Below are 12,498 nucleotides of genomic sequence, written 5' to 3'. Positions count from 1 at the left end.
TAATACATACAGTATATACACTTATTCCAACATGAATAGCTTGCACAGTAGCTCACCTGATAGGGCATTGAACTTAAAGGCAAAGGACTGTGGTTCAGTTCCAGCCATGACCTCAAGCTGACACGTGACACCTGACAGAAAGTGTGCTTTTTCATTTGCATCTGCAATGATGTCTTTTTTAAACATCTAATTTATATTTTAAAACACTTTTGGTTAGGTTCACACTAAAGTTTTAGGTTAGGGATGTATGTTTTAAGAAACATCCATCTAAAATTCACCTTAAAACCTTGTCTGAATACGACACCATTTTGCTTGCTTTTGGCACCCCCAGCTGGACATTTCACTGGAAAACTGCAGCCAAACATGTTATACAGCACGTACATTTTTAATTGCAAAAATGTTGGCATTTTTACGTAAATTTCATTAGATCAGGCTGTTTAAATCTGTATTTGTATCTGTTTGTTTACTCAAAATGATGTGTTTGTGTGCTTATCTAGTATGTCTCCACCGAGAGAAGAACGTGAGATTACGTCCGTAACATGCGAATACATCACACGAGACACCATGTGAACTCAGCGCTCTCGAATGTGTATACTGCTGCTGACCGAAAGCGATGGTTTATAGTTAAAAAGTACTTAAATATTTATCTTATTCGCACCAAAAGCGATCGCGTCGCTTTAGAAGACATTAATATAACCGCTGGAGTCATATGGATGATGTTCATGCTGACTGTCTATGATTTTTTGAGCTTCAAAAATCATATCACCATCCACTTGCATTTTAAGAACCTACTGAGCTAAGATTGTTTTCTATTTTTCTTCAAATGTGTTCTGATGAAGAAAGAAATCATACACAACTGGAATGGCATGAGGGTGAGTAAATGATGAGAGAATTTTCATTTTTAGGTGAACTATCCCTTTAACAAAGATAAGCATATGTGCTATGTTGAAGAGGTGGTTGAGCTGCACTCTAGTCAACCTAAATTAGAACACTTGCTAGGCAACTAAATGTAAATTACTCTGTAGGGCATCATTGCAATGATAACATTCAAAGATTATTGTTTTCAAGTGCCTGCTTCATTTTCCTAGCAAGAGAGAGAATGGGTTGGAGAGAGAAAGCAACAAATGAGACATTGAACAACATCATGTGTTACAAGGCATCATGGTATCATCTTTCCTGGCTCACTCTTATAACATTATCATTCTCTGAGCTAAATAAACATTTTAATAAAAACTATAATATAACAGTAACTATAACAGCAAAATATAATAGCAAATCATATGTTTACATTTTCTGAAGAAAATGTGAATGGTGTTTGCCCATGTAAAGGTCACTGCTATGAATCTAGGGTGTTGGATTAGAGGTTACACAGGATCAGAGGTTAGAAAATTATTGTGTCTGTGGCAGTGGGGGTGTGGTCAAGCGTCCTTCCGGAGAGAGAGAAAGCGGTAAGGGCGCTTGCACCTGAGCTAGATTATGTTTAACACCTGTCTCTAATTCCAGTGAGCATGGGGCGAGCGGCATATAACCAGCCACGCCACCAGCAGCAGAGTGAGAGGGCCTGGCACAAGGAAGGTCACAGTGCTACAGAAGCTGTTGTACTTAATCTATTGTGTTTGTGAAGCTGATGTGTTTAAGTGACTACGTGCCTGTGAAGCTGATGAGTTTGTGAAATTTTAAAGCAGTGAAGTGGCGATTAAAACTCTTACCTGAACCTGGAAACCCTGCTTCCCTATGTTCTCCTTCCCTTCTGCCTGTGAAGCAGTGTCACATTGTCCTTTACAAAAGTTATGCCATATTTTACCAAAATGAAATGTTATAAAGTACAGTTGTTCTATTTCATATTGTTATCAGAAATCTCTGAAATTATGTGCCCCATTAGGAATCGCAATCCTTTATAAATTTAATCCAGAGGACTTTGATTCAGTGCAAACCTAAAGCCGTTCGGGAGGTTTCTAGAAAAACAGTCATACTGAATGTAGAGTTTGGCTGCATGCAGGAAGGAAGCCTGTGGTATTTGCCACAAGCTGGTGTAGCCACCAAAAAACTTAGAGTCTGAAATTAAAGGAAACTATTGTGGCTACACCCTGACACATGATGTTTGATGGTATAAGTGTTAGACTTAGTGTTCCATTTAAAAAAAAAAAAAAAAAAGTTTGTCGGCATGTCTCATATTGCATTAAATGAGTGCATTAAAGGAATATTTCATAAAAAACTCATGCCATCCCAGATGTGTATGGCCATTTTTCTTCTGCTGATCACAAACAAAGATTTTTATATATATATATATATATATATATATTTCAGCTCTGTTGGTCCATTCAATGCAATGAATGGTGGCCAGAACTTTGAAGCTCCAAACAGCACATAAAGGCAGCATAAAAGTAATCCAAACAGTTCTAGTGGTTTAATCCATGTCTTCAGAAGTGATACAATAGGTGTGGGTGAGAAACAGATCAATATATAAGTCCTTTTTACTATAAATTCTCCTCCCTGCCCAGTAGGTGGCGATATGCAAGAAGAATGCGAATTGACAAAAACAAAAGTAGAAGAATGTGGAAGTGAAAGTGGATGTTTACAGTGAAAAAGGACTTACATTTTGATCTGTTTCTCACCCAGACCTGTTATATCACTTCTGAAGATATGGATTTAACCACTGGAGTCATATAGATTACTTTTAAATTGCCTTAATGTGTTTTTTTGAGCTTCAAAGTTCTGGCCACCATTCACTTGCATTAAAATGACCAACAGAGCTGAGATATTCTTCTAAAAAACATTGTTTGTGTTATTCGTTTTGTTATCGCAACTACGCCTTGTGTTCAGCAAAAGAAAGAAAGTCATACACATCTGGGATGGAATGAGGGTGAGTAAATGATGAGAGAATTTTTACTTTTGGGTGAACTAACCCTTTAAAGAAAGCAGAATTCTTCAGAAAATTCACACCAGGGCTCTTAGAGAGTAGATTGCATGAAGACGTATTTGATTTATCGCATTTCTTTTTTTGTCTTTGAATGTGAATAATAGTGAGAATGAAAAGTGTGGCTTTTCAAATAAATTTATCAGTGCATTGCTTCTTTTAAAGACATCTCATGGGGATTTGCACATTACACCAGTGATGCACCCCCACAGAGAGAGCTTTTGTCTAAGACACCTTTGATTCTGAAGAGATGCTTTTAATTATGAAAAAATAACGTGTTACACTTGATATCCACATCCAAGGGAGTGTTTTCTTTATTTTCTAAAAGGGAGATTTCCCTCAAAAATGAATATTCTGTCATTATTTACTCACCCTCATGTTGTTCACAACCCATAAGTCATGATTGGAAATGAGACGTACAAAAACCAGGGGCAGTTGTAGGGTCAGGGGATATTCAAGGCTTAGCCCAGAACTCTGTGGACACAGATGGGGCCATTCTTTGATTAAATATTTAAATATAATACACTTTATAATAAAACTTTAAATGTTACATGAAATTGCATGCTTTTTTTTTCACTTTTGTACAATTAACAGATTTGTAGTTCATCATTGATTCATCAGGTGCTTCTACATTAGTTTAGAAGTTAAGAGGCTGTAAATAGGCTAAAATAGATGCTTATGAGAAATGTGTTGCTGGATTTGCCAAAATGCAAATGTCCTGGCTTGTAACTTTAAAGTTTGCTCATTTTTTAAGCTCATCTAGGCCTATATATTACTCTATGTTTTCTTCAGCCAGATTTAATGTCATTAAGCGACCAATGCAACATTTTTGCAAAACAAAAATACATGCTTCATTACACATTTGGCTGCAGTTTCCCAGTAATATTTCCAGCAAGGGGCGCCAAAAGTGAATGAAATGGTGTCGTAATCAGATGAGGTTTTTAAGGTGAATATTAGATGGAGGTTTTAATTAATAAAACGTACCTCCCTAACCTAAAGCTTTAACCTAAACCTAACCAATAGTATCCTAAATCAAATGAGAGGTGAATAAAACAGACAGCTTTAAGTGGGGTCACACTAGGCATTGAGCATGCAAACATTTTTCAAACAACGCAATGGACCAGGATATGATGTCACGTGGGAGGACTTCTGGTGTAAGTAAATAATAGATCACAAAAAAATTATATTATATTAAAATGTTAAAATATTTTGTCTACTCACCTATCTGCAACAATAAATCTCACAGCTTTAAAATAAGTATAATTTGAATTGAGCCAATAGGTCAGCGTGTGACGTTTCAGTCTCCTATTGGTCGCACGCCCTCTTCTCGTCTGAATTCACGGTTCAGAGTTCATCAAGCTTGAACTATGGTATGTAGTACGAAATTTCTTTGCATGGGCTTGCGTTTCCACTCCACTGCATTCAGATGCATTTGAATAAGAGTGAATGGAGCGTGAAGTGTAGTGTGACCGCCCCTTTACCCTTTACCAACACCTAAACCTAACCGCTAGTGTCCAAAAACAAAATGAGAAATGAAAAACACATTTTATGAAGCAACCATGCCATTTCATTTCACTTATATTACGCTGTCATCTCACGAGTCAGCTTGCATGTTTGCCTAGGCTCAAAGTCAAACCACAGTCTCCCGAGTCCAAAGTCTAACACTCTATGAGGTGAGCTACCGTGCAAGCTAATTACATTGGAGTAAGTGTTTAAATGTAGGTGGGTCTGTGATACAAGCGTTAAAATGTAGGGTTTTTCAAATGATGCGTTAGAATAAAAGTGTTTCAATATCATAACATACAGTAGCAGTGTGTGATTAATAGATGTGACTAACAGAGCAAAAGATAAGTGTTTTTATAGTCCTAATCAGTTGCTGTTATTTGTGTGAAAGTGAATAAAATGCCAGGAAACTGTGGCGAAATGTAGAACGTGGCACTTAAAAATCAGTTTGCAAAAATGTAGTTATAGTAACATTCATTCTATGAAACTAGGTTGGTTTTCATGGTTGTGTATCTAAATATTGGTACTTACTGCATCTGAATGGACCCAGTCAAAACAGTTTTCAATATTTCATCAGTACAGGCATTTTGACAGTTCACACACACATAGCCGCAATCGCGAGTTGCGAGCGCTCTTCTTTTATGCACGCAAATACACATTTGTTACCAATACTGAAAGACCAATATGTTACATTTGTTAAAAAACATTTTATATACATTAGTAATATCATTACTTATGTACAGTATATTACTTAATATTAAAACAGTCTATATTTTAGTATCGACTTGATACTGCAGTACTGGTACTTTTGGCATCCTTACGAGATGATAAAATCATTCAGGGCTTTACTAAAAACATTCGCAAGCCCCGGTAGTCCACCATGACGTTTGGCTACTGTGTGGCTTTAGAAGACTTGGAATATAGCGCACAAGTTGCATTGACTAATTATATGGTGGTTGTTTCTCCTTTTTGGAGTTTGACAGCCCCTATCCTCATCCACTTTCATTGTACAGAAAAGAGCAAAGACAATGCTTTTGTGCTTCATAGAAGAAGAAGACAATAATGTGTTTGGAGCAATATGAGGATGAGTAAATGATGACAGAATGTTTATTCACTTCATATTTACATCCGAGAGAGTATTTCCTGGATGAGGAATAATGTGCTCTCATTTTAAAATTCACAATTCTACATCTGGAACTATTGTCATCACATTTGTATTTTATAATTTGGCCAGTCTTTGTCTTCATTGCATCATGCCGTTGCATTATCGCAAAAGAGGCAGTACCACATTCAGTGCAGCGTCAATCTCCCTTTGCATTGCCCCCTGCCTTGGTGGTGTACGTACACTAGCTGGTCGGTTGAGAGTGCTATACATCACACAGGTCATCTATAGGCGGATGAGCAGCTGTACCTCTGTAAAGCCTCTCGGGTGATGATATACAGAGTCTGCAGGGAGAGAATTTTTTCGATGAGGAAAACATTGTCTATCAAAACATCACATGGGGTCAACGCGATCGCTTCCTGCATCGCGCCACAACTACCGTTTTGCGCGTTTCGGTTTTGCCGCTTGGATTTTATAGAATTATATCGTTAAGATTTCCGTTCTTCGCACGCCGCCGATGTCACATATTTTATTGCGATGATAAGCAAAGTTAAAAATGCCATGTCCTCACTGGTGGGCGGAATAATCCCGCACGGCCACCACCATCATCTGCAACAGCACGGATCCGCGCAGAACGGCGGCACGGACGGGCTGCCACCGCGATTCCCGTACAGCCGACCCGAGTTCCTGGACCTGACACCGGAGCTGCTGCAGTACTCCACCGAACACGCGTCCAGACCGGTCATCACGCTCAAGAGAGACAGCAGGCTTCCGTGGCGAACGGGATACGCGGAGTGAGCAGTTTTTATTTTTATTATTATTATTATTATTATTATTTTATTTGTATTATTCAGTTGTGCTTAACTTAAAAATACTGTTGATTAAAAAAAAATATATATATACGATTAGAGTGACGTCATTGCTAAGGTAGGTTATATGTCACGCCTAGCCAAGGGCAAATGGTTCATCATCATCCTCCTGTAAGCGTTGTACAGTCAGCTGGAATGATTGGAATGTTTCTCTGGAATGCGTTTCTTATACCTGCACTGATGACGTAGCCTATAGTATATGGAATTAATCATTACATTTAAACATTGATATGCGGCATCGCATAGAGCAGGTAGGTTATACGCCCAACTTCGATGACAAACTGGATATCCATAGATTACAACAGCAATAATCGTTAAATGCATCATCTTTTGTTATGTACGTCTGCAATTCAATTTACCACAGTATAGTAAAGTGCTTTATAAGACATCATGCATTCGCTTTTGGGTCCCCACAGTCATGGAAACCTGGAAATATCAGGACATTTTAGAATTGAGATTTCCAGGCCTGGAAAAGTCATGGAATTTAATAAAATCTTTAAAAAGTCATGGAAATTTCTATACAAATCTATACATTTCTATAATTTGTTAAAGTCTTGGAAGCGTTGGTTAGAATGGGTTAAAGCTTAAAAACAGACGCTGACTACCACCCCTGGAGTTAGGAGTTCGAATCCAGGGTGTGCTGAGTGGCTCCAGCCAGGTCTCCTAAGCAACCAAATTGGACCGGTTGCTAGGGAGGGTAGAGTCACATGGGGTAACCTTCGTGGTCGCAATTAAGTGGCTCTCGCTCTCAATGGGACGAATGGTAAGTTGTGTGTGGGTCGCGGAGAGTAGCATGAGCCTCCACATGCTGTGAGTTTCTGCGGTGTCATGCACAGCGAGCCACGTGACACCGAGACTTGTCCACCACCACCCGGATTGAGGTGAGTAACCGTGCCACCACGAGGACCTACTAAGTAGTGGGAATTGGGCATTCCAGAAAAGGAGATAAAAAAAATAAAAAAAAGTAAAACAAATGACCGTATGTCATCATTGTCCAGCTAAAGTGTGTTTATGTATAGCAGTTACATTATAGCTGCATAGTTTCCAAATATTATTGAAAATTAAAAACCTAATAAATTATTTGAAACTTTTGTTGTGGTGGTTGTTTAGAAATCTTAAAGGGATAGTTTTACCTAAAAATGATAATTCTCTCATCATTCACTCACACTTATGCCACCTTAAACTCGTATGACTTTCTTCTGTGGAACACAAACAAAGATATTTTGAAGGATGTACAGTATGATGAGTTTTTGTCCACACAATGTAAGTCAATGGGTTAAAAATTATTTTTACATAGCAGTGCTCAACAAAAAGCTTATTTTTTTCTGCTAGGCCAGTAGTTCAGATTACTTGCCCTTCCAACATTTTCATCAGCCCCACCACAAAAAACTGATACATATTTTATGTGTCAGAAAGAAGGATATAGATTTTTTAATTAAACATTAATGTTTCCCAGAAATTATAATTCTCTAATCATTTACTCACCATTATGCCGTCTCAAACTCTTATTACTTTCTTCTGCGGAACAAAAACAAAGATATTTTAAAGGATTTATGATGTGTTTTTGTCCCAACAATGTAAGTCAATGGGGTCCAAAACTTTCGAGCTCCAAACAAGGACATAAATGCAGCATAAAAGCAATCCTTATGACTCGGGTGGTTTAATCCATGTCTTCTGAAGTGATACGATCGCTTTGGGTGAGAAACAGATCAAAACTCAAGTCCTTATTCACTATAAATTTTGACATCTGCTGTCTCCTTGGCACATTCATTTACTGTTGTGTGTAGATAAGTTTAAGTTAAGTTTTTTTATGGATACTTTTAATTTGTACCATAGCTGCCAAAAGGTTGATGATTAAAAACTAGAAAATGAAAATGAAGATGATTTTGTTGAGCTATACAGTTATATACGTATAATTCTTTCTAGATATTCTTAGTTCTAACGTATTTCATCAGCCAGAAATTGCTTTTATGGGTGCAGCCTCTATAAAGTAAAGATCAAGACCATAGTTGCACAAAGTGCCTGAGATCAAAGCAGGAGCATTGATGCAGTCATGGAGTCAAAACCTCAAATAAGAGAATAATATTATGTTATGTGGTTCTGGAGAATTGTAATATTTATGTGACAGAGACTGCCCAAAGACCTTTTCTGAGCGCAGCTGTCACTGATGCGTCTGTGTTTGTTTGAAGTGTGTGAGGGTTAGGACGAGATAGTAAGACGAAGAGAGAATGAGAAGGAATAGGCTCTGAGCAATACTGAGTAAACCCAGTTAGCCGCTGATTATATAATCTATTATTAACTACAGTACAAAAGGAGAACTTTGTTTGGGCCAGTGTGATGACTGCGTCTGAATCTGAGTGTACTTCCAAGTATCAATCCAAACAATGCGTGCAGCTGACCACTATAGCATGTGCGCATGTATACACAATAATAAAGGTTTGGCAGATGCTATTTGCACCCTGGTGCAAATAAAGGTACAGTAGATGCTACAGACACCCTAGTGCAAATAGTCCCTGGTGCAGTTAATGGTAAATGTTATTTGTGCCTAGGTGCAAATAGTGGCAGATACCATTTGCACACATATTTAAATACTAACATACAGTGTAGGGCCATCAATGCAACATGTTTATTATGTTTATTTAAAGTCCCACAGACACCCTACACCAAAAACCTAACCCTAACCTTACCTTGCAAAAATTACCCTTGGTTTTACTACAGTAACCAGAGTATCACCATGGTATTTTGTAGTAAAACCATAGTAACCACAAAATTTAATATGGTTCCTATATTTACACCATATTACTGCAGTAACACCATGGTACATAACTTGCAGCAAAACTATGGTTTCCACCAAAAATCATGGTTACTACAATATTAATAATACTACTTTTCGAACGCGTAGGTCTTCAGAGACTTTTGCAGAAGGAATGATATAATCTACACACGACCAGTGCGGGACAAAAGCCATCAACTCTCTCACCCCCGACGATGAATGGAAGGGGACGCGTGTGATTGACAGACTCCCCCTCTTACCTGTATCAAACCCTTCTTTTAACTCCCCAACATACACCGTGACCAAATCGCAGTGAGAAAATCTACTTTTATATTCTTTTGTATTTATTTTTATACGTAGTATTAAAGGAAATATTAAGAGTGGAGACAGGATGGGAAAAAGAGTGGGACAAAGACATTCAAACTCGGGTTGCCCGCACCAAAAAGTGCATACGGACCGGCGTTTCACTCCATGCCACTGCTGCAACACCTAAAGCTAAATTACATTTTTAATTAGCATGAGCCTCCACATCCGGAGTCTCCGCGGTGTCATGCACAACGAGCCATGTGATAAGATGCACGGATTGACGGTCTCAGAAGCAGAGGCAACTGAGACGAGTTGCCTCTGAGGGATTGAGGTGAGTAACTGCGCCACCACGAGGACCTACTAAGTAGTGGGAATTGGGCATTCCAAATTGGGAGAAAAAATAAATAAATATTGTGTTGTTTAAAAATGAATATGAACTTGTTTTCTTTGCATTATTCGAGGTCTGAAAACACTGCATTTTGTTATTTTGACCAGTTGTCATTTTCCGCAAATAAATGCTCTAAATTACAATAATATCAGCTTTTAATGAGACTTTGATTTTTATTTATTTATTTATTTATTTTACTGTCTCCAGATGGTTACACCAAGAGACATCTTTTTACTTCAAGCCCCAGAAAATATATGTACAGTGGTGTGAAAAAGTGTTTGCCCCCTTCCTGATTTCTTACTTTTTTGCATGTTTGTCACACTTAAATGTTTCAGATCATCAAACAAGTTTAAATATTAGTCAAAGATAACACAAGTAAACACAAAATGCAGTTTTTAAATGAAGGTTGTTATTATTAAGGGAAAACAAAATCCAAACCTACATGGCCCTGTGTGAAAAAGTGTTTGCCCCACCTGTTAAAACATAACTTAACTGTGGTTTATCACACCTGAGTTCAATTTCTCTAGCCACACCCAGGCCTGATTACTGCCACACCTGTTCTCAATCAAGAAATCACTTAAATAGGACCTGCCTGACAAAGTGAATAGACCAAAAGATCTTCAAAAGCTAGACATCATGCCGAGATCCAAAGAAATTCAGGAACAAATGAGAAAGAAAGTAATTGAGATCTATCAGTCTGGAAAAGGTTATAAAGCCATTTCTAAAGCTTTGGGACTCCAGAGAACCACAGTGACAGCCATTATCCACAAATGGTGAAAACATGGAGTGGCCGGCCGACCAAAATTACCCCAAGAGCGCAGCGACGACTCATCCAAGAGGTCACAAAAGACCCCACAACAACATCCAAAGAACTGCAGGCCTCACTTGCCTCAGTTAAGGTCAGTGTTCATGACTCCACCATAAGAAAGAGACTGGGCAAAAATGGCCTGCATGGCAGAGTTCCAAGACGAAAACCACTGCTGAGCAAAAAGAACATTAAGGCTCGTCTCATTTTTGCCAGAAAACATCTTGATGATCCCCAAGACTTTTGGGAAAATACTCTGTGGACTGACGAGACAAAAGTTGAACTTTTTGGAAGGTGTGTGTCCCATTACATCTGGCGTAAAAGTAACACTGCATTTCAGAAAAAGAACATCATACCAACAGTAAAATATGGTGGTGGTAGTGTGATTGTCTGGGTCTGTTTTGTTGCTTCAGGACCTGGAAGATTGCTGCGATAAATGGAACCATGAATTATGCTGTCTACCAAAAAATCCTGAAGGAGAATGTCCGGCCATCCATTCGTGACCTCAAGCTGAAGCGAACTTGGGTTCTGCAGCAGGACAATGATCCAAAACACACCAGCAAGTCCACCTCTGAATGGCTGAAGAAAAATAAAATGAAGACTTTGGAGTGGCCTAGTCAAAGTCCTGACCTGAATCCTATTGAGATGCTGTGGCATGACCGAAAACCCTCCAATGTGACTGAATTACAACAATTCTGCAAAGATGAGTGGGCCAAAATTCCTCCACAGCGCTGTAAAAGACTCATTGCAAGTTATCGCAAACGCTTGATTGCAGTTGTTGCTGCTAAGGGTGGCCCAACCAGTTATTAGGTTTAGGGGGCAATCACTTTTTCACGCAGGGCCATGTAGGTTTGGATTTTGTTTTCCCTTAATAACAACCTTCATTTAAAAACAGCATTTTGTGTTTACTTGTGTTGTCTTTGACTAATATTTAAACTTGTTTGATGATCTGAAATATTTAAGTGTGACAAACACACAAAAAAATAAGAAATCAGGAAGGGGGCAAACAATTTTTCACACCACTGTATATAAATTACATGAATTCAAAAATTGACTAAAAAAATTGTTTTTGTTTAAATTGCATTTTGTATTTATTTTTTGAATAACATAATACATCCTGACAAAACAATTATCGTCACGTTATTGCCCCAGTTTCTGATGGATAAAATCAAGTCCAGTCCTACTTGTTGAATATTCTGTTGAAATATGTAACATTATGGAAGTAAAATGGGTTGCTGTTTCATGTTGACCTAAACATACTTTTTCATGGATCAGCCTTCCTATTCTTATTAAAAAAAAAAATACTTTCATTGAACCATGGGACATGTTCATAAAACCATGGTAGTACCATTGCACTCATTGTACACTTAATACCTATAATTCTTCATAACTATGAAGTTACGAATGGCACACTCAGTAGCGGTTCTAGCTTGTATAGCGCCCTGGGCGAAACCCACTGCAACACACCACCAAAGTTGTTGACTGTGGGGGGTCGCCCTGGGCAACTGCCCGTCACCCATGCCTAAATCCGCCACTGGGCGCACTTGATGTGGACTTGCAGTCTCATGGCCTTTGATTTTGCTTGTACGTAAAGTCCAGAAGACTGTAGCATGTGTCATTTATCTTTTTAAGACTCAAAAGAGTGCTCATGTTTTTTTTGGTCCTTGATGCACCTTTTTGCCAAGCCCATGCTGGTTTGGACTTCACAGTATAGACTCGGAGCGCTCAGGGTGGCATTTGTGACAGGGCTTAAGTCTTTAAAACCATGACAGACGTTATTCTAAAAGATTTCATCACTCAACCTCCTGTTTCGTTCTCTCTTCAGCATAAACTCA

At 38.4% G+C, this 12,498-nt stretch overlaps 1 protein-coding gene across 1 annotated transcript in view; it reads left to right on the top strand.

Moving 5' to 3' along the window:
• The first annotated feature begins 5,664 nt into the window (after window positions 1-5,664).
• The window catches only part of LOC127449349 (protein phosphatase 1H-like), a 29,631-nt gene continuing 22,797 nt past the window's right edge, over window positions 5,665-12,498 (top strand). The window contains exon 1 of the mRNA XM_051712713.1: window positions 5,665-6,316. Coding sequence (XP_051568673.1) covers window positions 6,060-6,316 — 257 coding nt within the window. The 5' untranslated portion in view covers window positions 5,665-6,059. The remainder of the gene's footprint in view (window positions 6,317-12,498) is intronic.

This window comes from Myxocyprinus asiaticus, chromosome 12 (assembly GCF_019703515.2).
Source record: "Myxocyprinus asiaticus isolate MX2 ecotype Aquarium Trade chromosome 12, UBuf_Myxa_2, whole genome shotgun sequence".
Taxonomy (NCBI): Eukaryota; Metazoa; Chordata; class Actinopteri; order Cypriniformes; family Catostomidae; genus Myxocyprinus; species Myxocyprinus asiaticus.
Note: the sequence above shows the minus strand (reverse complement) of the source record. Positions and strands in the feature narration are given on the sequence as shown.